This window comes from Talpa occidentalis, unplaced genomic scaffold (assembly GCF_014898055.3).
Source record: "Talpa occidentalis isolate TD23 unplaced genomic scaffold, MPIMG_talOcc4v2.1 talOcc4.8, whole genome shotgun sequence".
NCBI lineage: Eukaryota > Metazoa > Chordata > Mammalia > Eulipotyphla > Talpidae > Talpa > Talpa occidentalis.
In genome coordinates, this window is record NW_023605194.1 from 111,934,275 (window position 1) to 111,957,958 (window position 23,684).

At 40.7% G+C, this 23,684-nt stretch overlaps 1 protein-coding gene across 8 annotated transcripts in view; it reads left to right on the plus strand.

Annotated features, from left to right (window-relative positions):
- The window catches only part of INPP4B (inositol polyphosphate-4-phosphatase type II B), a 543,252-nt gene that overhangs the window by 467,422 nt on the left and 52,146 nt on the right, over positions 1-23,684 (plus strand). For all 8 annotated transcript variants that reach the window (XM_054690015.1, XM_054690016.1, XM_054690014.1 and 5 more), the window contains 5 exons: positions 9,194-9,366; positions 10,227-10,350; positions 11,367-11,484; positions 14,312-14,452; positions 16,535-16,632. In XM_054690015.1, the coding sequence (XP_054545990.1) occupies positions 9,194-9,366; positions 10,227-10,350; positions 11,367-11,484; positions 14,312-14,452; positions 16,535-16,632 (654 nt within the window). The remainder of the gene's footprint in view (positions 1-9,193; positions 9,367-10,226; positions 10,351-11,366; positions 11,485-14,311; positions 14,453-16,534; positions 16,633-23,684) is intronic.

A 23,684-nucleotide genomic window follows, 5' to 3' on the forward strand; every position in this document is an offset into this window, starting at 1 on the left:
TGTTTCCCACTAGGCTTGACACTATCTTTTTGTGTTTTGCTCTTGAATCTCCTCAGCCTAACATAATTTTGGCAAGGAAGAGACACAAATTTTATGGGAAAAAAAGGCCTAATCACCTTGCTCTGGAACTACTACCTGACTAGAAACGCTTAGACATTTTTTCTTGAAGTTATTAGTGACCGTCTTTAATATATGTGCATATTTATGTATATCTGCATGAAGATCATTTTGTTTTCAAAACTCATACTCAACATTAGACAATTATTTCAACGGTTTTATAATATGTGAGAAGTCTGTTTTATTTGGTAAAATGCAAAGATACAAGCACAAACCGTTTTCATCACAAGATATAATAATATCCTTGAATTTTATGAATTCTATACATGGATGTTTAGATTTTCATTGGGAAAGAAAAATCAGTGAATCAGGCTTTTAGAAACTCATAGTTCTGTCAGTGAAACAACTTTGAAGTGTTAAAGATACTTGATAAAAAATAATTACAAGAGGGCCTCCCTGGTGGCGTAGCAGGTTGAGCACCGCGCTGTGAAGCTGTCCTCAGCTTCTGCAGTGGGATTTCGATTCCCAGCTAGCCAGGGAGCTGCCCACATGGCGCGGCAGACCTCTCCTGTCTTGCCCACTGCTTCCCTGAGCAGTGTATTTCAGTCCATTTGCCTGTTCTGTTCCCCAATCTGTCTCTGGTGAATCCACTCACCCTCCGTGCCTTTGACCTGTACCCCAGTTCTTGTATAAAAATAAAAATAAATCTTAAAAAAAGGAAAAAAAATAATTACAAGATACCACAGATATTTTTATTATAAACTTAGGTTTTACGTAATTGTGTATTATGATATCCAGTCTTATCAGAAAACTGCTGTTTCCCTTAAAAAAAAAAATGGACAATAAATTATGATGTAGCAGAACAGCACCGGACACAGAGCCAAGATTTCTGGCAAGTCCACAATTTACTTCTTTGGCCACATAACTCTGTCAGATCACTTAGTTTCTCTGGACCTCACTTTCTTTGTTAGTAAAATAAAGATCATCTTCAAGTTTTTAAGGTCTCTGCCAGTTCTAAAGATTTATGCTAATAAAGATACCACATAATCAAAAATGATTTTTTCTTTCAAGGAAAATCAGGACTGAAAGGTGACTTTGGGTTCACTTTAGGATTTAGAAGTGATTTTGGATTTAGCAACATGAAAATGTTGGTGACATTGGCAAGAATTGCTTAAAGAGGGTGAGCACTGAAACCCAATGGAACTAGGGGAGAGGAAGAAAAGGAAGTGGAGATAGTTTTACTCTTGAGACATCTCACTGTGAAATGTGAAAGGAGGTAGAGAAACGGTGATGCTACAGGGGGCAGGAGGGTGGAGTGGGGTATGTTTGTTTTTAAAGGCGGGGAAGAAGCATCACCTTTGTGCGCTGGTGATGGGAAGAATACAGTAACACAAGGACAGACTTATAATGTAGACTAATGGGGGGAGTTGCTGGAGGAATATTCTTAGGTAGGTGAGAAGGGCTAAGACAGAGGAGCTGGTCTTAGCTAGAGAGGAAACAGCTCAGGTCAGAACCAGGAGAGAAGGAAGGGTATAATGAACAATGCTGGTAGGTGGCAGACATTGGGTAACTAGAAATTTATAATTGTTTCCATTTTTTAAACATAGTAGCTGCTATTTATGGGTTGCTGAATATATGCTAAAAACTCTCGTTAAAAATGCCTGCATTGACTCATAACTATTGCAATACTCATAGTAGGTCCACACAATTAATGGATGAGAGAGGAAGAGCTGAAGTCACCTGTCACTGCCAAGCCAATCAGGGTCTGGACTGAGAGCCTTTTAAACCCCTGGGAGGTGCTGCTTATCCCAGGAAAGGGCATCACTAATCTCAATCCATACAGATCATTGTCTTGCTCTCACCCTTTTAACAAAATAGTAAGTTTTATTAGACACAAATTAATAATGTTATAAGATAACTCCATGAAAACCGATCAATGGCTTGGAGGATTACTATGGAATTTTCCTTAGGCACAAATTAAGAATTGCCATGTGTTCACAATTACACTTGGAAAATTACTGAAGTTTCTCATGAATATGGTGATACTCACACCCACAAAAAATGAATAAACAGAGAAAAAGAGAGATTCATATCTCCCCCTGGGAATTTGGCGCATATGATGACTGAGTGGCGTATGGTGAGAAATGGTGTAGTATTAATGTTTGGTTAGTTGCCTACTTACTCAGCACTTTGTAAGTTAAATCGATTTACATGAGACTTCTATTATGTTTATCAAGATGTTTTTTTCAATGGTGTGCTATAGTCTGCTAGCCTTGGAATTTTCCAGAAAACTACTACATACCTAGCTCACTTCATGGAGATCTTTTCTCCACCTCTCCCCTGGATGCTGTATTCTTTTCAGGGTTCAATCAACTCTACAGCCACTACTTCTCTCCTCAATTTCAGACCCTGGTCAAAATCTAAATTACAAGAACTTTCTGATGCAGATGTACTGGTGATCTCAGGTTGCCCAATGACCTCTGACTGATGCAGTTGATTCTGTTTGCTCAGTGTGTGTGTCAGCCACAGTCCTGAAGTTATGGTTCTTTTGAGGCCAAAAGGCAAAATCAGTCCATCAAAAAGACGTGTGACTCTGCCCCACCCAGCATAGCCCCTGATTCAAAACTTTTGTGCTACAATAAATATAGAACTTGTTTGATTAATGGATTTAGTTCCTGGAAACTGTCTTAGCAGAATTTACTTAAGGGTTCTGACTTTGTGCTACAAAATGAGAAGTTTAACCAGGATATCAGCTGATGCATTTCCTTTGCTATTTTTCTAAGAGCAAGACTAGAAGTTTTATGACACTGTATTCTCAGGCTGGCAGGGTTTAAACAAACAAGGTTTCCTTGACACGAGAAAAGGTGGCCTTTGTTCTCAGCGCAGAACAGAGCAGAGCAGTTCACTCCTCTCTAATCCATCTGGAAAGTGCCAAGATCAGTCACTGACCTTAGGTTGCCGTGGAACACAGTGCAGCGATACTGCAAGGACTGCACTTGGGGACACGTTTTGGTCCTTTGGGTGAATGCCCGGGGGCTGTGCGACCACGCTGAGCGAGGAACAAGGCAGAGCAGCATTCGGGGACCACCTCCCTCCCAGGGTGGCATGAACCTCTTCCTTGATACCTGTTATTTCTAGATCCGGCCTTTGGCTTTTCTCTCGCACACTCTGCACCTTCTCGTTTCTCTCCCCACCCACCACCAGCCCCTCCCTGCCCCTACTGTGGTGTCTGCCCACTTACCTTTCTCCATTGTTCATCCCCTTGGCTTCAGGCTCCACATTTACTTCCACTTTATCCCTGCCTTTTCCAGGTTCTTGACTCATCTCAGCCACCCTCTGCTTCTTCCTTTCCCCTCAGCAACCCCTGCGCCCCTTTTTGGAATCCACAAAGTCAGTTAATGGCCTCTGTCTAGGGGACCTTGTGTTATCAAGCCAGGTGCCCTTCCCAGACTATTCCCACACAGGCTGCCGTTGGGGGTGGCCTCTGCCTACGCCCTTGCAGCCTTTCCGGAATCTCCTGAGCACCCCTCCCCACTACTCAGGACTCACTTCAGTGTTTAAGGGAACAACACGACTGTGAATGAATATGACTTCCCACAGGGGTGAAGGCTCTCACCCCTCAACTCTTCTAAACTTGTTTTTGTCACTGTCTCAACTTTTTTTTTAAAGATTTATTTATTTTTATTGATTGATTGATTGATTGATTTATACATACAAGCACTGGGTACAGTCAGAAGCACAGGAGGGTGAGAGGATTCACCAGAGCCAGAGCGGGGAGCAGAGCAGGCATAAGGACCGAAGTACACTGCTGAGGGGAGCAGCGGGCGGCAGGAGAGGTCTGTGCTCCATGTGGGACCCTCACCGGTGGCCAGGGAGCAGCTGGGGATCAAACCGGCACTGCAGAGGCCGCGGGCAGCTTCGCAACCCAGCGCTCAACCGCTGTGCCATGGGGGGGGGGGCGTACCCACTGTCTCAACTTTTACAGAGCATTTCACACCCCCTTTTCCCGTAGGTATTCACACATCTCACTGTACCATACTTTACTGCCCGAGGGTAGGGCTGTGAGATAAATGTTGGGGTCCCCACGGGACCTCATGTCCAAGAGGTTTTATTGTCTAATGACTTTTTCTCATGATGGCAGTGAAAAAAGGGGGAGAAAAGTGATATAAGAAAGACACGAGTATTCATCAAAGTAAGATCAATAGTGAAACAGGAGGCAGATCATAAAGATGGACGAGGCCTTAGAAAGACTCTGAGCCTCCTGAGTGTCAGGGTGTTGGGGGTGGGAGGGAGCACTGAGGGCAGCCAAGCCTCAGCAAGGTGTTTCTCCACCCCTGGTTGCTCATCTTTTGTCTCATTAGCCGGGTTTCTATGCCCCAAAGCCTGGGATTGTCTGGATACCTGGAGGCATCCTGTGAGCCAGTGTCAAGGGTCTGTGGCTGAAGTGGGCACATGTATGATACCAAGGAGCTTCACTATGTAATTTCTGGAGAGGAAGCCTTATGATGAGGTAAATCTTCCAGTTGATATTCACATTGGAAAACTGTACCTGCAAGGCAGGACCCTCACGCAGGGCCCCAGGGACAGCCCTACCCAGACTGATAGCAGACAGAGGCCACCCAAGGCCAGGACCCCAGGCAGGGGGATCACTCTCCCCACGCTCTGCGCCAAACACAAAATCACTGCCAGGCCTGTGCTCCCTGAGGTCGGGGCAGAGCACACACCCGGCGGCTGTGGGCTTGGTCTCTGTTTTCTTCACCACCTTGGGAATTTTAACCCCCACGCCCCAGACCAGCCCAGTGGCCCAACTTGCAGCTCATCATCTTCTCCTCGACTTAAGTGAATACTAGGAGTGACTTATATTCCTCTCTTACCTCTTCCCTGAAATTAAAGGGCATGCAGTCTTTTAGCTTGTGTTTTTTGGGGGAGATTGTTTTGTATGTCTAAAAGGTTGTAGTAACAAAAATAACAATGGCTTTTGTGCCGTGGGTTATTCAAATGAGCAAAGAAGACCAAGCGCCTGAGAAGAAAATTAGAAAATGTCATGCTCTGCAGCCATTGGTTGATATTTGGCTCTTTCACTTACTCCTGAGCAAAATAAGAGCATGGAGCTGGGAGGCCACGTGTGTCCTGTGGAGAGCAGGGCAGTGGGAGGAGGTGTGAGGGCCCGGCAGTCCTGCGAATCCCTCTCTGAGCTTCCCTTGAATGTGTTACAGAAACGAGCAAAGAGCTGGGAAACAGGCGCTGCCTGGACAGCCTCCAACGCTCTCCACAAAGCCCAGGAAAAGCCTGGCTAAGCCACACACATTTCATGTTTTCCTGAGGAAAGACTCTGCTTTTGGCCTTAGGATTAAGGAGTTTGAGTTTTTTATAGAGACACTAAAACATTCTCTTCATATTTCCTCCCTCACTGGAAAGAGCCCAAGAGGAACAGACAGGAAGACAGTGTGGGCACATCAGTGCTGCCAGGCCAGGTAGCTCCCGAGAGGCGGGGGTGACAGGACAGTGGTGAGTCCTGCCCCCACCTGCCTGAGGATACAATGTGTGTGAGAGTTGTGTGTATACGAGAGTGTATGTGTGAGAGTGAGTGTATGACAGTCTAAGTGTGTGTGAGTGTATGTGTGAGAGTGTGTGGGGTATGTGTGTGGGGGGGTGAGTATGAGTGTGTTTGTGAGAGTATGTGTATGACAGTGTGTGTGTTTGGGGTGAGTATGAGGGTGTGTGTGAGAGTATGTGTATGACAGTGTGTGTGTTTGGGGTGAGTATGAGGGTGTGTGTGAGAGTATGTGTATGACAGCGTGAGTGTGTGAGTGTGTAAAATCTTAGTTGAAACTTGAAGAAACCAAATGTAGAAGAGTAGATGTGTGTGTGCCAGGATTTCTCTCTCCGATTAGACAATGCAAAGTGAACACCATCTTCATCCCCACCAGAAAATGGCTTTATCACGAGGACAAAACAAACATGAACACCGCGACAGGTAGAGAGGCAGGAAGGTGAGGCCGGCAGGACGATGGTCTCGGGACTGTCAAGAGCTGAAGCTTTTTTCTTTCTCCAGAAATAGATTTAAAGGGAAAACTAAAGCATCTGCTGTTACTTTATGTGAATGATTTGGAAATAGCCGGATTCGTGCTATTTCAGAATCCGGGATTTACACCGAGTAAGAACAGGAAACAAAACCTGTCATCACTGCAGCTTGCATTTGCCTGTGAAGTTTTCCTTTATGAAGTGAACTTAAATTTTGTAATTGTTTCTATTCTAGAAATGAACGTATTTTTAGCTTTCCTACTTAAGCTTCTCCATAAGAAAGCTACTGCTATTTTTAAGTTTTTCTACCTTAATCACAAACTTATAATTTTCTCATAGTTAATGCTTTTTATATTGCCATTTTCCTTATTTTAGCCCTAAAAAGCCTATGTAATTGTAGTAATGGAAACACTGGAATAATGTATCAGACAAGCGTCAACAGTGCTCCTAGATTTAGAATATCGGGGTATTTCTTTTTTTCTTCAAGTTTCCACTTTTGTTCTAGTTGAGCTAAAATTCAGATTCTCCTTTTTTTTTTTTTTTTTCCAGATTGCAATTTATAATTAAAATCCCCCTGGTTCAGTAAGTGTGAGATTGGCTTTAGGAGTAAAGAAATTATTGTGCGTAAATCACTAAATCTGCAGAGATTCCACTTTTAAAGGCTTTCAAGAGAAAAACAAAAGTTACATTTAATTTGAACTGTCAGTATCTTTTAAGGGGAAAAAGTGGGCACTTCTGTTAATTTCCTATTCTCTGACTACAAAGAGCATCTCCCACTCCTCATCAAGTCACTGATGACTTGACATAGGGTGGTTCAGCGCGTGTCGTCTAGACATTATATCCATACGCTTTGGGAATTAAGCAAATGTATGAAAGAGTAGAAATTCTAACTTGAATGACACGAGTGACCAAGCAGTCCTACCTCAGCCTGATGGAACAGCGCCACCTACTGCTCACGAGCTTGATTTTCTGTTGCCAACTCCTTAGACCTCTACAGATCTAAGCCAGGTTTGCGGGGTGCTATCTTTTAAGATCTTCACCTGGGTCACTTGTTGCAACATTTGTTTTCTCTCTGTGTCTGTGTCTCAGTCTATGCACTCCTATAGAGACCAGTAGTTAAATCATGACGTGGGAGGGAAAATTTAAAGAATGTAAATATGAAAAACATAGACATAGAGAGTATTCTTTCTTGGTGCCTGTTTGGTGTATCTTTTGTTCTCAAAACAAGTCTGATGTCCCTGAATTTGCATATGCTAATGATATGGGAGCAAGAATTAATGGATGCTTGCTTAAATTGAGCCACTGTGTGCATTATATCCTGGGCTGCCCGCAGGTGAGTCCTTTGTTAAATGATCACAGATTTAATGGGTTTTGATTGTATTCCTCTTCCTCTAGTGTTTTTTATTCCTATCATAACACTTAATTCTTCTTCGGCTCTTAAAATAACAAGTGTTAATGTCCCTGGCATGTAATGTATTTTGCATTATGCTTCACCATGAAAGCATTTACATAGAGTATCAGTAAAGCAGATCTTTTTATCGAGTTGGGGTCAGTAATTATCCTTTGAGCCATTTTGGTTTATTTCATTTAGTCTATTGAAGCACAACATAAAATAAATAAGTGGCAGCAGACATGGTATAGTAGCAATTATGATTCTTTTTATCATTCTTTATTACTCCTCCAAGGTCTTAACAGATTATTGACCTCCAGCATCACTCACGATGAAGATTTACCCCTCTGTACCGAGAAGACCATCCCACTTCAGATCCTAATTCATAATTAATTTTTTGGCATGCACTCATTTCTATCAAATTGTATTTGTCATACTACTGTTATTTTATTTATATATTAATGGAATGTCACACAGTCCAGAATTTAAAATACTTGACATTTGTCAGGACTTTGATTTCCAAGTAAATCAAAATAGAATATAACTTGTTTTTATATCATATGCCGGAGTCATAATTATATAATTGAAACATGTTAGAAATCTAGATGTACAAATAGCACAGATGGTTTCAATTTTGTGTCCTGATTTGAAGAAAAGCTTTTGAGTTCCAGATATTGTTAAAAACTTGGCCTTCACATATTTTTAAAGCTTTACAAATTTTCATTATACATTTTGTTACTTTACTCATTTAATTAAGACTTATTGAGCATCTACTTTGTGCCAGATACTCACCAAGGTTTCAGAGCTTCAGTGATTAAAACATAGATTCCTTGTTCTCAGTAAGTGGCTAGTCCTAGACCAGCAAGGGCCAGGGGATGTGAGCACCAACCCAAACTAAAGCAAGTGGGTGTAGATAAGGGACAATCCAGGAAGATTTCCTGAAGAGAGAAACTCTGAAGTCTGCAGAGAGGATCAGGTGTTCGTCAGGAGGATGGTGGAGGAAGGGCGTGCCAGGGCTGATGATAGGATTGAGAAGACACGGAGAAGAGAGGGCAGGGAAGGGTTGGGGAAATACATGTTTTCAGTTCACTTGGGACTCAAGACTGCCAGGGAGGTAGTTCTGAGAGAGAAGACTGGACAGAGATGGGAAAGTGGAGGATCTCTTATGCATCTGGACTTTATTCTGAATGCTTTTGTGTTTCTAAAGTATTTTAAATAAGGATGCAAAAAGAGTACGAGGTGGGCAGGGATCCACACCTACTGGAAGACTCCTTTTAGCAACACAACAGAAAAATTTGAGGGAAGGGGAGGCTGAGGAGGAAGAGCAGGTAAGAGGCCAGGTAAAGTGTTGTGAGACTGGGTGAGGGGAAGGGACAGCAAGGGGAAGGTGACTGTCGCCTGCATTGCTGCAGTGAAAACGAGGGAAATCCAGGAACACTTCTTTGCTGGCATGGGAAGAGCTTGTTGTCGCCACCCCCTCAGACACACACAGAGCACAAGTTAGACCTGAGCAGAAAGGAGAGCAGCTCTACTGAAATGCCCTGACCACACCACATGCAGAAAGCCATGGACGTGGCTAGAGGCCTTAGGAGTCCAGAGGAGAGACTTGAATCAGAAAACTTCAAATTGAATCCTTGTTCATCCTTGACTTAATCGAACAGTAGTACGGGGGCCTGCCTCCGGACTCCTCCCTCTAACCCTGCCGCTCTACCCCTGTCGCAGGAGACTGGTACGAACAGTTGTGCCCGCTCGTCCTCACCCTGAAAGACTGCATGGGAGAGGTGGTGAACCGGGCCAGGCAGTCCCTGACGTTCGTGCTCCTCCAGGAGCTGGCCTACAGCCTGCCGCAGTGCCTGATGCTGACTCTGAGGAGAGATGTGGTCTTCAGCCAGGCGGTAGGTGCCACCCGGCCCAGGGGCTGGTGTTCTCCCCGTGCCCCGGAGGTCTCCCGCTGACCTGCTTATCTCTGAGGGAGAGGCTTCTTCCAGTCCTGGTTCCCAGGTCTGATTCCTAATAAATGAGAGCCAGATTTCACTTGTAAAGTGTTTATGGGGGGGCCTCCCTTGTGGTGCAGGGGTTAAATTCTCAGTGCTATGAAGCTATCACCTACCACTGCAGCACAAGTTCCATCCCCGGCCAGGGAGATACCCACATGGCGCAGCAGACCTCTCCTGTCTCCCCCCTGCTCCCCTCAGTAGTGTATTTCAGCAGATCCACCTGATCTGCTCCCCATTTTGTCTCTGGTGAATCATCTCAACCCCCGCACCTCTGGCCTGTACCCCAGTTCTTGTATGCATAAATAAATAAATGTTTAAAAAAAAGAGCTTGTGGGACCACACTATTTCATGGATGCTCCAGTTTGCCAGTGGCATCCAGCACATTAATCAGGTTCTTCATGTGTCTTCTCAGTGACTCTGTGAAATGAGTGCAGTTGAACCTTTTTGACCTATACCAATAATAATACGACTTTATGACTTGGAAGTGCTAAGTGACTTTACGGTTTCACGACAGGATTTGCAGACATGTCAACCTCGCCCCTCCCCTGTCCACGCTCCTTCCCCTTCCCAGCACGGCCACCCAGCCGGATCCCAGACTATCAGCTCGGGTACAATTGTATATATCATCATTATCGTTTTGTTACACATGCTTGGAAATGTTTAATTAAATCGTTGATGCCTCAAAGGTTATCAAATATTTATAAAATAATCACATTGCTGACCTGGGTAAATTTCTTCGATTTTCTGGGTTTTTTTAGCTTGCTGGATTGGTGTGTGGCTTCATCATTAAAATACACACAAGTTTTCATGACCCGGGTTTCCTGCAGCAGCTGCGCACAGTGGGGCTGATCGTGCAGTATGAAGGCCTGCTGAGCACATACAGTGAGTATGCTGGGGCAGGGGCACGTCCCGGCCGGCGCACAGGGCTGTGTGGCCGGGATCCTCAGCTGAGCAGACGAGTGAGACTTGAGCCTCTGTTGAGCAAGCGTCACCTTGTCACTGCCCTTTCAATCCTCCCAACTATATTTTGAAAATGGAATTACAGATGATTTCATTGTGAGTCCTGAGCAGCCATCTGGATTTTTCTTAATCTAAGAGACTCTTTGCCAAATAGTTGCAATGACTGGACTTGTCAAGCCCCGACCCTTGCATGTCTAGAACCGCGCTGGTCAACAGAGCCCGACGCGGCTACTGAGCACTCAAAATGTCCAGTCCAAGTCAGCTTGTGCATCAGACTGCAGAAACTAGTTAACAAGCAGTTTTCAATTAGCAATTCAATACCATGATTGATAGTGACGTATAACTGAAATGATATTTTAGATGTGTTGGGGTGAAGTAAAATATATTATTAACATTAATTTCACCTTTTTTATTTTACTCCTAAAATATATCTACCAGAAAATTGGCAGTTGTATATATGGTTCATATTATATTTGCGCTGGGCACTACTGATCTAGAATCTTATTGGGTTTCTTCCTCTTACTCATTCTTAGGCTTTATTTGTCAGCATATTGAGAAAGAAAACGTGCATGAGCCTGGGTCAGGGGGCTTCAATTGAGTCATATGTGTTAATTCTAGAAATCTAATGCCATTCCTGCCAATGTAAGAAGATCTGCTTGATGCTTAGTTTCATAAAGGAGCTAAGACTTCCTCTCTCTCCCAGCAAATGTGTCTTCCTTCCTCCTTTCTTCACAGCGACAGAGACAGGATGTCCGTTGAAATAGTCCTTGTTTCACTGATAAAAACCTGATTCAGCCTCTGGGGGATAACATTTAAAATGGATTCACTAGCTTCAGGAACTCATTCAGAAAATGCTAGAATGAATTCCAGCAGGGGAGATGCAATACCAAGTGGCATTTTTTTCCAGTAGTGTAACTACACTCATTTCCCTTGTGTAGGTGATGAAATCGGGATGCTGGAGGACATGGCCGTTGGCATTTCCGATTTGAAGAAAGTCACTTTTAAAATAATTGAAGCCAAATCCAATGATGTCTTACCCGTGATAACAGGCAGGCGGTAAGTGGTACTAGTTTCCTGAGTACCAAGCTCGCTTAGATATTTGTATCAATTCCTGACAGAAGAGCCAAGAAGAATTAAGATTTGGTTTTGCATCTTTTTCTTTTCTTCTCTTTTTGGTGAGAAATAAATGTAGGTGACATGACAGGGGAAGACCATTTAGAAATCCTTGAAGCCTCATGAATATTTGTGAGTTGTTGTGTAGCAAAATGAGCATGGCCAAGCTCCCCCATGAAACAGGAGGCGTTCAAGGGAATAGCAGGCATGAGAAGCACATCTTTCTCTTCATTACTATCTAGTGTAAAGCTCTGGATGTTTTTACTTTTGCTGGAATCATTTGGTTAATAGCATCATAATTCTTGAGACGACTTTATATCAAATTCTGTTAAAAGCAGCAACATTTTAGGAAAGATGTATTCCTATGTCAGGGGCATTCACCCCCATTTTTCTTAATTATTTTTGACAATTCACTCACAGACTAAAATTTCCGAGAATACTTTTAAATAAGTAGTTTGGAAGGTCAGTGTATGATGGGTAAATTATCAGAAATAATTAAGAAAAGTGATAGTGTTTAGCATAGACCTCCAACAGAAGATTATAGCCTACAGTAAATCATTTCAATCCGAAGTCCTCCAAATTTTAATGATTCTGATGTTAACACTTTCAAATACTACATGAGGCTGTTTGACATTTGAAATACTCTCAGATTACAATAAAAAATGAATGTAACAAAGAAAGAGTCTTTTACATGCTAGCAATTAAAGAAGTATCAAAGTTCATATAAACTTGTTTTCTTGCCGATAGTAAACACATAAGCCATAAGCCTTAAATGTTGTATGAAGGATGCCTAGAGACACATGATTGAATGAAAGGTGGCAGTTTCTTATACATAAAGAAAAAGCATATCCTTGTAAAACTAATTTCATCTGCAAACTAATGCTTTATTTGTCATTTATTGGAAGAAAGAGAAATAAAATTGTTCAGACACACAGCTGATAAACAGTAACATACTTTATTATTTGACCATTTTTATCAAAAGTGAGATGCTGATACTTGGTCACAATTTATAAGGGAAGCTTACCAGGCCCTTTGGTGGAGCCAGGGTACAGGTTCTTTTTCTGGGGAGTTCTTGACACAACATCTGAATTCAAAAGTTATGCCAAAGGGAATGGGCTTCCAGAATGAAGATGTGAGCCTTGGCCAATCCCTGTCTCCAATAGGACAGAATTATCTAAAGCAGCCAGTAGGACAGCAAGAATAAATCAAAATCATACAGATTAGAAGGACATATTCATGAGGAAATAGTAAACCATGGATAAGATAGTTGGAGTCAGTGGCATTTGACTGGTTTCCTATCAGCCCCAGCTCCACATTGTTTCACTAGGGCTGGCAGGTCTTGAAAGCCTGCAGTCTCACTAGCAAGGGGGTCTGCCTGGATTTGGACTAGAGAGGAAAAAAGTGCACATTCTTGAAAAGTTGTCACAATAACCATCATTGTCACTCACAATAGCATCCAAAGGGATAATGTCCTTCGAGTAAATTTAACAAAGTGCTCTAAGATTTTTACACAGAACATGCAACATATTACTTAGAAATATTAAATCCAATAAGTATAAATGCAGTCCATGTCCACAGATCAGAAAATTTAATATTGTTTAGATGACAGTTCTTCACGAATTGATGTATAGATTCAATACAATTGCTATGTAAATCCCAGTAATCCTTTTATAAAAATTGACAAGCTAAAGCAAAAATCATGGAAATATGAAGAACCCAGAATACCCAAAACAATTTTATAAAAGAACAAAGTTGAAGGATTTATACTATCTGATTTCAAAACTTACTATGAAACCATAGTAGTCAATACCATTACAGTTCTTACCTCAGTAGGTAGGTAGGTAGATGATTGATTGACAGACAGCTAGATAGATATGAGTGAAACAGATTCGATATTCTAGTGATACACTAGAATACAGTAGAAAGTAAATATACTAGAAAATTACTTGATTTTCTTTTTTTTTTTTTAAAGATTTATTTATTTATTTATATAAGCACAGGGTACAGTCAGAAGTGCGGGAGGGTGAGAGAATTCACCAGAGCCAGAGCGGGGAACAGAACAGGCAGACTGACAAAATACACTGCTGAGGGGAGCAGCAGGCGCAGCAGCAGAGGTCTGTCGCGCCACGTGGGACCCTCACCGGTCGCCAGGGATCAAACTGGAGCTACAGAGGCTGCGGGCAGCTACTCAGCCCAGCGCTCAACTGCTGCGCCACCAGGGGAGGCCCAAAAGTTACTTGAGTTTCAACAAATGTGCCAACATAATTCAATGGAGAATCTTTTAAAAAAAAATGGTGTTCTGACAACTGGTTATTCATAAGCAAAAAGAACTCAAAGCCTTAACTTACACCATACACAAAAATGAACTCATAGTGGATCATAAGTGTAAATTTAAGAGTTTAAACTATAGAATGTCTAAGAGAATAAAATAAACACTGAGGCTTTCTGTGCCCATGACCCTGGTGTACAAAACAAACCCACCATTTTCCCTTTCCTGCGGGGTCTCAGACTAATGGAGAAATCACCAAACATGTGAGTGATTCTTTAAGCCAAGTCATGTAGTAGTGGAGTAAATGAAAGTCATGTAGTAGTGGAGTAAATGAAATAGTTTTTAAATGAATTAATAACAAACCAAGCAGACAGCAACCCAAAAGTTATTTCAATATTCTATCCCAATTGCTTTCTCTCATTTCTTGCCAATGAATCTAAAATAAAATGAAAGTGAGTGAAATAAGCAATGCAGCTTCTTTTTGTCCTCTGCTCCCTCCAGTGAACATTACGTGGTAGAAGTCAAGCTTCCAGCGAGGATGTTTGAGTCGCTGCCTTTGCAGATTAAGGAAGGACAATTGCTTCATGTGCATCCAGTACTTTTTAATGTTGGAATCAACGAACAGCAAACTCTGGCTGAGAGGTGAGCTTCAGGCATAAGGTTGATACTCTACTCCAGGTTTCTTTTTAATTGTTAGAAATTTGCTCAACCATTCTGCAAGTTCCTGCATGAGGAACCTGTCTAGATTCATGGGTAATGGGATTCTTATTCATCAGTCCCAATGTATTCGATTTAGCAAGAGGAGAAACACACATTTAAGGAAATTTAGCCCAAATTAAATTTAAATGTGGCAAAACAATGAAAAAATAGGGATGTTAATTCCAAAATATTCATATTTTAATGTGAAATATTACCATTTTTTTCCAAATACATAATTTCAAATGTTGGAATTGTTCCATGTATTTCAATACTATAACCACAGCTCATTGTGTTAACATTTTCTGGACCTAAAGCACAGTCTATTTTCCCCTTTTTTGTTTATTAAAATAGTTGTTATTGGGGATATTCCTACTTCTTTTCCTAAGTTGCTCAAGCAGGTGATTGCATATGACTCCATGAGTCACTGTTGAAAACACCTGTTTAGCTGACAGGGATTCCTTTTGCATCTTACATTAACTTATCAGTAACATGGAAAAGAGTTAAGTTCACTGCATGCATTTTTAAATGATTTAGAGAATGAAGTTACCATTTTGCAGTAAAATCTGGCTGAAGAATTTCTCCCACAGGTAAAATCTTGATAGTCTTTTATTTAAAATGTTTTATTATCAATAATTCACTTTCCAAATGTCATCCATGGTAACAGTCTATCCTTGCCAGGACATGGTACCTTGTTACAAGTGTTTATCAATGTCTTTTACTAAACTAAAATACCGCTACACTTACAGTCCTTTTGCATTTCAGTGATGATCCAGCAGCCTGTTTTGATCTATTTTCCAACTATTTCTCCTTGTCTCCCTTGTAGCCAAAAGATATTTCCTGAACAGCATGGATTTTCATAATTCTCACTCACTAGCTACACAAGTAGATGACAGCTTTGTATTGCAAGTTTAATTTCAAACTGTGGAAGCTATTCATCTCTTATAGTGTGCGTATCAGACTATCATTTTATTCACTGTGTTGCACAAGAAGCTTTCTTCAATAATTAAGCACTTTTGCAAATCAGTATCTAAGATCAGATTATATTTTATCTACATGTATTTGTCTCACAGCAAGTTCAACGGTGGAGGTGAATGATATTTGTGAACATAAGTTAAATCTGGAGAAACAGCATTCTAAATTATCTCTTCTTGGTTCACTAGCATGCAGGGTTTGTGTGTGAATTAATTAATGAAGGCCTGGGGTGTGGTCTGAGAGAGATGTGAGCCTCTTCCACTTGCAGACTTTTCAAGGACTAGCTGGCACCTTGTTCTCAAGAATTCTAGTTAGGTTAATTTGCATCATTCATGCAATTGACAACTATTTTAGTTGTCAGTCACTTCATTTCCCTGTTCTTTCTTCTCTCTCCCATATTAATGGATGTATTTTTTTCATACCTGAAGCTGAATAAGTCACATAAGATTTGAAAGGGAGAAAAAATGACAAAGCAGAATCAAAAACCAAGAGAAGCAGGCTGGACTTGAATTGCCCCCTGACATTAACCAACTTGATTTGAGCAAATCATGTCATCTCTTCTCTCGGGGCCTCATATTTTCTCATTCTGAATTTTGAGCTTTTACCAGGTAGCATCTATATATTAGGTATGCTGTATAATTCAGGTGCAACACTTTACTACATATTTACCCATAGCCAAACCATATGCTGTATTTGTCCATTCTTAAATAAGTATTAATTTACAGAAATAATAGTTTTGCAGAGATAAGAAAATTAACATCAACTATTAGTTATGTGTGGGCACAATTGCTGGTGTTAGAGATTTGGTATTTCATACAAGTTCACATGTGATGGCTGCAAGAATATCATTTTTTTTTTTTTTTTTTTTTGCCAAAAGGGATTGGTAGAATCAGGACGAGTATGTTTAAATCACCATTATGCCATATTCCTTCAAAAAAGAGGGGGACTCTTCTGTAGGAAACTGTTGCCACCTATTTAAAAAGGAAGGGTTAAAACATGTACTTTCACGTATTGTTTTGGAATCCATCATTATTTTCTTTTTTCTATTTTTAGGTTTGGAGATGTCTCTTTGCAAGAAAGTATTAATCAGGAAAATTTTGAACTTCTGAAAGAATATTACACCACATTTATGGAAAAGATGCCTCCTGATTGTAAGTCCACAAATTAGAGAAAACAATAATAATTTCTTGATTGTAAATCTTCTGAAGTCAGTCATAGCGGTCAGTGGGAGAAAGCAGCCTGGGGCAGGGGTGTGAGCGAGTCTGAGATGCCCAGCCAGATGGCTGATTGCCAGGGCCTTGATTGCACACTTGAACATGCCCCACTGCTGTGCGAGGGTGTTGCATTGATTTCAGTGCCACAGGAAAATCCCAAAGATTAAAAATAAGGAACTTATCATTAGAAATCTCCGCTAAGTCCATTCATAATTTTGCATAATTTTTAACCACATGAATGATTTTAATAAAGATTTAGTTTTCTCTTTATAAAGTACAGCAAATAAAGCATGCATTTACAAAGAGGAAATCAGAGCAAAATGACACAAGGATTATAAAGAGATATAAACTAAAGAACCAATTTATTGATTATGCTTATTGCTACAGTTATGTGAAATGTTAAGGCATCCAACCTTATATGATGTACTTATGGATTTTTTTAATTGTTCAATCCTGCAGTTCTTTCCCCCACAAAATTAAATGCTAAACATAGAGCAACACCAGAACTTCAAGAATGCATTTGGAGTTTATCTATAAGCAGTATAAGTAGACATATTGAGATATTCACAGTGATAAGAAGCTAGGTTTTAATAAGGTGGGGAATATTTTAATTTATTTTTGGCCAAAAGCTATATCAAAGGTCTTCCTGATGTCCAGTTGCTGATTTATATTCTGTACTTAGTTTTAAATGTCAGGTGGCAGAGTGTTTAGGTCTTTTCATAACCCAGTGAGTCTTGCACAGAATATTCTGGTGGCATATGCTCGCCCATGTGCGAAGAGATGGAAAAGTTTGCCTGCAAATTTTATTATGTTTTTTCACATAAAATATTAGTTTTATGCCAAAATGAAATTAAGCACAGGGAAATACTTTGGCAGTCAGCATACTTGAAAATTCTAAATTTGTTAATTACTTGGAAAGTTAATAATATAAACAAAATAATTTTGCATAAGTAATTGATAAAAATGAATGTTATAACTTGGATGTTGGTGGGTATGTTTTTGATGAATTATTTATAATTTGGAAATAGTTCTCAGAATTTTATAAACAATTTGATTTCTGTTTACATCAGTCCTTTTAAAATGTGATCACCTGGTGTGGGGGGTTTCCATGAGCTATGCTCATTCTCAAGCTTCTCTGAGACCCATTGAACTTACCCTGTAATCTGTGTTTGAGTGAACCTTCCAGATGAGTCTGATCCATGGTAGTGTTTGAGATCCAATAATATGCCATCCTGCCTGACTCCAAGGCACCATAGACCATTAGGAGCTCCTTCACCAGGCCTTCCCTGTAATGTTAACTGGTCTCTGATTAACTGGAGGGATTCCAGGGAGGCAGGTGTGAGTGTTTACCTTTCTTCTTGCTCTCATCTTCCTGCTGGGTCTGACCATCTCCCAAATGTTTCAAGATCCCTTTTTTGCCCACCTAAAGCATTAAGCCACTTCAGTTTGGGGTTAGCAAAATAAAACAACATAAATAAAACAAAGCTCTTCTGTGAATCACTTGCACAAACTGCTCCATGTTTTGAGCCACTTGTAGCATCTCCATGATGTGGAGCCCCTGACTTTGGGGGAAGGAGCAGAGTAAATGCTTCTTTCTCTCTCCTTTAAGTGAGGGGTGACCACCTATCGATTTTTCATCTTTCATCTCTCTGTAATCTCTGTGATAATAATTTCCATTTTGGGGGGCCCTTTTTCCAAAAACAAACAAACAAAAAGGATGTTGTCACACAGGTCTATGGAAAAAATACCACTTATTGACACCTTAAGAGTGGGTTGTCTAGTACTGTGAGCAAGAAGGGAAATAGAAGGAAAGTGTCACTAGGAGAAGGTAAGCAAGAATAGCAACGTGTTGATGGAGAAAGAAGAATTAGAATTACAGAGAAGAGGTTGGAGTTGGGACTTTGAGTCATTGATGAGGTTGCATGAGGTAGTTTTAGTAAAAATGTGGAAGAAAACTGCAGGCATTGAAGGAGAGAACATATGTTGTGTCAGGAGACAGAGAAGTGAAGGTGCCTTCCTAGGACAGCTAAGAGTGGACACAAAGAGAGAAATGAAAACATAGGGTGAAAGTGCCAGAACCCAGCGAGAGGACTTCTCCATTTCTCTTTAGTTCAGTTGTCCAGACAGATGGACGCTTTGTAACTGTGGTAAAGGAAGGGTCTGTCTTGACCCTGCCTGGAGGTTCTCTAGGGAGGTGCACTGAGAAGGCTCTGGACTATTCCAAAAAATCTACCAGAATTCCCCAAAGGGTCAGAGGACTTAACCTGCCTTTGGCTGCAGACAGAATATTACTAAGGTCAGAAAACCAGTTTTCCTGGTTTTAGGAAAAGAAAACCTTCCCTGCCTGGCTGAGACCCCTGTAGCACCTGAAGAATCCCAATAAAAGTTCACAGATAGTTCTGTAAGATGAATGTTCTGAGTTTAAAAGGTTTTGAAAGTATTCAAAGCATTGACCTGCACAGCCCAGCTGGCTGCGTCCGTGTGGTTTCCCTGGCTTTGTGCCTTCGCAGGAAAAAACCTTGAAAAAAAGAGTTTGTTCCTATCCACTTATTACCTTAAAAAAAATCAGATCAGCCATGGTTTTCTCTGATATCCCATTAATTTTAAGCATAATTATGAAAATATAAACCTTTAGCATTTGTAAAAGCTGTGATGCATTCCAGGACTCTGCTGTTTAGCTGTCCTGAGCTAACTTTCAGTTAATAGAGCACTTATTTAGATCAAAATGTTTTTGTGCTTTTTGAGCTTATAATATCTGTTAACATTATTCATCCTTCAGTATTTTGATATACTTTATCTCTCATTTTAAAACAATAGATCAGTGGAGCAAAGCTGATTCTGTTAAGGGTAAATAGAAAGAGAAGTATAATAAATATTAAAACTCAAAACATTAGGAAATATATAAAAAGGAACAGGATTCCATTGGGACAAGAAAGCCTTTAAATTAAGGATTTCCCAGGGGTAGATTACAAGGAGAACTTAAATATGATTACAATGTTGAATAGCTAAAAACCAGATTGTGTTAGCTTGGAATATGAATCAACTCACCTCTTACACCTAATACTTTGTCTTTTAAAAATATTGCCACACTGGGCCTCCCTGTTGGCGCAGCGGTTGAGTGCTGGGTTGCAAAGCTGCCCGTGGCCTCTGCGACGCCGGTTCGATCCCCGGCTGCTCCCCGGCCACCAGAGGAGGGTCCCACATGGCGCGCAGACCTCTCCTGCCGCCCGCTGCTCCCCTCAGCAGTGTACTTCGGTCCTTCTGCCTGCTCTGCTCCCCGCTCTGGCTCTGGTGAATTCTCTCACCCTCCCACGCTTCTGACTGTACCCAGTGCATGTATAAACAAAACAAACAAACAAACAAATAAATAAAAACATGCCTCTATAAAAAAAAAAAAAATATTGCCACACTGGGCCTCTCTGGTGGTGCAGGTCGTTGAGTGCTGCACTGTGAAGCTGTCTGCAGCCTCTGGAGCACAGGTTCAACCCTGGCCAGCCGGGAGAATCCCACATGGCGGGCAGACCTCTCCTGTCTCGCCAGCTGCTCTGTCTGTCTGTTCTGTTCCCCACTCTGTCTCTGGTGAATCCTCTCACCCGCCTGCACATCTGGCCTGCACCCCGGTTCTTATATAAATAAATAACTCTTTAAAAAAATAAATACAAATAAATAAAAATAAAAATATTGCCACATAGCCTTTGAACATTTAGCAAGTTTTTCAAACCCAGGAAAGAACTTTCTACTGAATCAAAGTGATTTTCCAGTATAAGGATATGATAATACTGTCTTGAATTAAATGATCGGATTTCATTTCTAGAAGTGAAAAGAACAGCTACCCAGGTATCATTCAGTATTGCACTCTATGTAAAATGATCTTGCAAATTCATAAACTTTAGATTACTGAGAAAAAGGAGAAAAAAGAGCTGCATTTCTAAGATGTTTTGTGCTCTGGAAGAAGTTAGTCCCGGCCTGGCAAACCACACCAGGATCTCTCCACGCTATTCAGTGTCCCAGTTACCCAGTCATGCCATATGCTAACAGGTGTCTATGTCATGGTGGCTGAAATCACCGAGGAGCAGCCTGTAAATTGGTTCTTGGAATACTGAGCACATATCAGAGAGAAGCCTGGCACCACGTTTGCTCTGTTTATCTATGAAAATGAAGACTGCTTAAATGGGTAGTTCTTTCACTTTCTGATCATTTTAAGAGCTCTGTTGCAGACCAGAAATTAGGCGATGGCATCAACACTGACAGCATCAGCTGTGCGCGACACAGACGGGCAATGTTCTGTAAACAAACAGATATTAATCTACTTATTGCCTGTTTACTTAAAATGGGAGCCCACCTGTGTGGGTGCTTTCAACATGGCTCGTGGATGCCAGGACTTAATGAAAATGGTGCTCTCGCTTTCTCATAACAAGCTCCTCTGGGTGCCCCTTGTTCTTGCTTTCAGAGCCCTCTCTCCTGAGGCTGGCACCCACCTTGAACCTGGCTCCCAGCACCTCAGGAGGCTCTGGAAATGTCCTGAGTGTATAAAATGAGGGCGCAAAGCAAGACGGTTATCTCAAAAGACATTAACAAACACCAGCACAGGCATGCATGTGAACACACACACACACACACACACACACACACACACACACCACAAAGGTCTTCAAAACTATATGAGTGTTTCAAATGGCATTTTATTGTATTTGGGGGCTTTAGGGGCAGCATAAAATACTCACTAGCAGATTGCTAAATGAGTGAATCTTTGGACAGAGTTGAGGAAACACTGGTCTAGTCTTCATCCTGTGCAATGAGGGGCTCGAAATGCAGGATAAATCTTGTTAAGTTCACACTCACAGTTCATGGGAGAATGGGATGAAATTCCATGTTTTCTGCCTCCCATTTGAACGTCCTTTTTACTTTCTTGCTACCACTGTGTCCAAGGACTTCTGATCTCCCAAATTTAAAACTTCAGATTTTAAAATTGAGTGTTTCCAGCAACAGTTTAATTTTCTATTTAGAAATTTTGCATACTTACAGTTACAAATTTATCTTCAACTCATGCAGAAAAAACTCAATGTACTTACCTCTCGAAGCTTTTAATGTCCTCCAGTGTTGACAGAGATAAAGAGGTTTTTTAAATATCATGTCTCTTGAAACACTGTCTTTTTGAAAAGTGATTCAAGGAAATATTCAGTTTTAATCCTCTCCATGCACATAAAGTCACAGACAGAATCTTTTAATGTCTATTGGCATAGACTGGATCAACTCAACACACACTGTAAGTAGAGCGATAACACACGTACAAATGGCCACTTAGCATTGATCTCTGCATCATCTGAGTTATGTCGTGTTCTCACAATTAGAAGCATCACTTCTTTTGATCAGCCCTATTTCACTCTAGTCTTTGTAGGTATAGACTTAGATTTCTATCCATTCGATCATCCGTACATTACTTTATAGGCTTTTCCTTTTCACTGATACTCCTCTGTATAGAATGTCTAAATCTTGCATTACAGATTTAGCATGTATGCAAAAGTTGCTGGTCTCCCAGTAAACTAGTCTAACAATTCAATGCAAAATGCCCTGAAATAAAAGGATATGAATGCAATTGTAGCTCCCTAAGGTGATCCATTTGATGTTTTGAATGCCTCCATTTCCATTATGAGCTAAATGAGAATAATTAATACATATAGACCTGTACTCCAAAATCCAGCCTACCATTATCTCACCAGAGAAAGTTGATATTTCCAGTGTCCTTTTGTGTGATGAGAAGGTGTCACTCTGCACTGGTGGGCGTTAAAGATGGGTAAGATAATGACCTCATGCACTTGGAACATCTCACAAGAGTTAGATTCCTCCTGTGTACAAACAAGAGAACTTACTGTCCCAGTTACATTTGATTGTAAAGTCCTTTCTGTAGTTTAAACTGATCTGTCTCTCTTCTCTGTTCAACAGCCTCTTTTCTCTCAGTTTTGTCCATAATCCTTCATGTAACTATATTGACTTTAATGAATTTTTCATAAAACCACTACTTCTCTGATAATCTGTCAAAAAAAAGATTTTTTTTCAGACTACCCTGGTAGAGATGAGCTCCTAAAATCGTCACCAGTAGGATAAATTCATTGGTCTTATATTAAGGAATAAGGTAGCTATTTTGAAAAATTATAACTCATCTTCCCTTTTTTATGTGAATTGGACCTGAACACCAGTCTCCCACCTGATTTCATGCCTGTCCCCTATGGCCCAGTTACAGCATGCTATCACATCCAGTAAGCAACCCAACAAATAAACATAACTAAAAATCACTTCCAACATTTCATTAAACATAGAACAAAGACAACTAACTACTTACAATTTTACTTTAAGACATTTTTTCCAACTCTCTAATTCACTGGACTATCTCTCAAACATTCATTCTTTTTTTTTTTTTTTTTACGTCCTAAGTATTTTTATTACCCTCAATAAAATTCCTCATCTTCATTGCTTTGGACATATTTTCCTTTAAGGAAATATTTCTCTCAAGCTAATACATGCTTATAGTCAAACATTCATTCTTTACTTACCATTCTGATTCTCTGAAACCACAAGTCCACCACTTTCTCTTTCATTCCAGTTCTATCTTTCTTTCTACCTTGAGGGCTTTATGCTTCTGATTCTTCATAATTCCAAATATAGCAAAGCAACACAGATAAAAGTCTAGGTAAAGCAAAGCAGATAAAGCTTCTTCTTCAAAGCGACATTGGAGACCTGAAGATAACTTATCTTTATCAGTTGCACCCAAGAAGGCTGAAGACACGCATAGATGAATACATTTGGTGGCTAGCAGCCAAGTATAAATCCATGCAAATCCCAGATTATCTAACTGGAGGTCATTTCAAGCTTAGAAAGGAGTCATCTGAATGGGATGGGGTCCTTGTATTCTTACTAATACTTTCATTTTGGGAGCTAACAAACGCAGCTTTATTTCCATAATCATCTTCTCTTTTGCCTCAGTTACAATT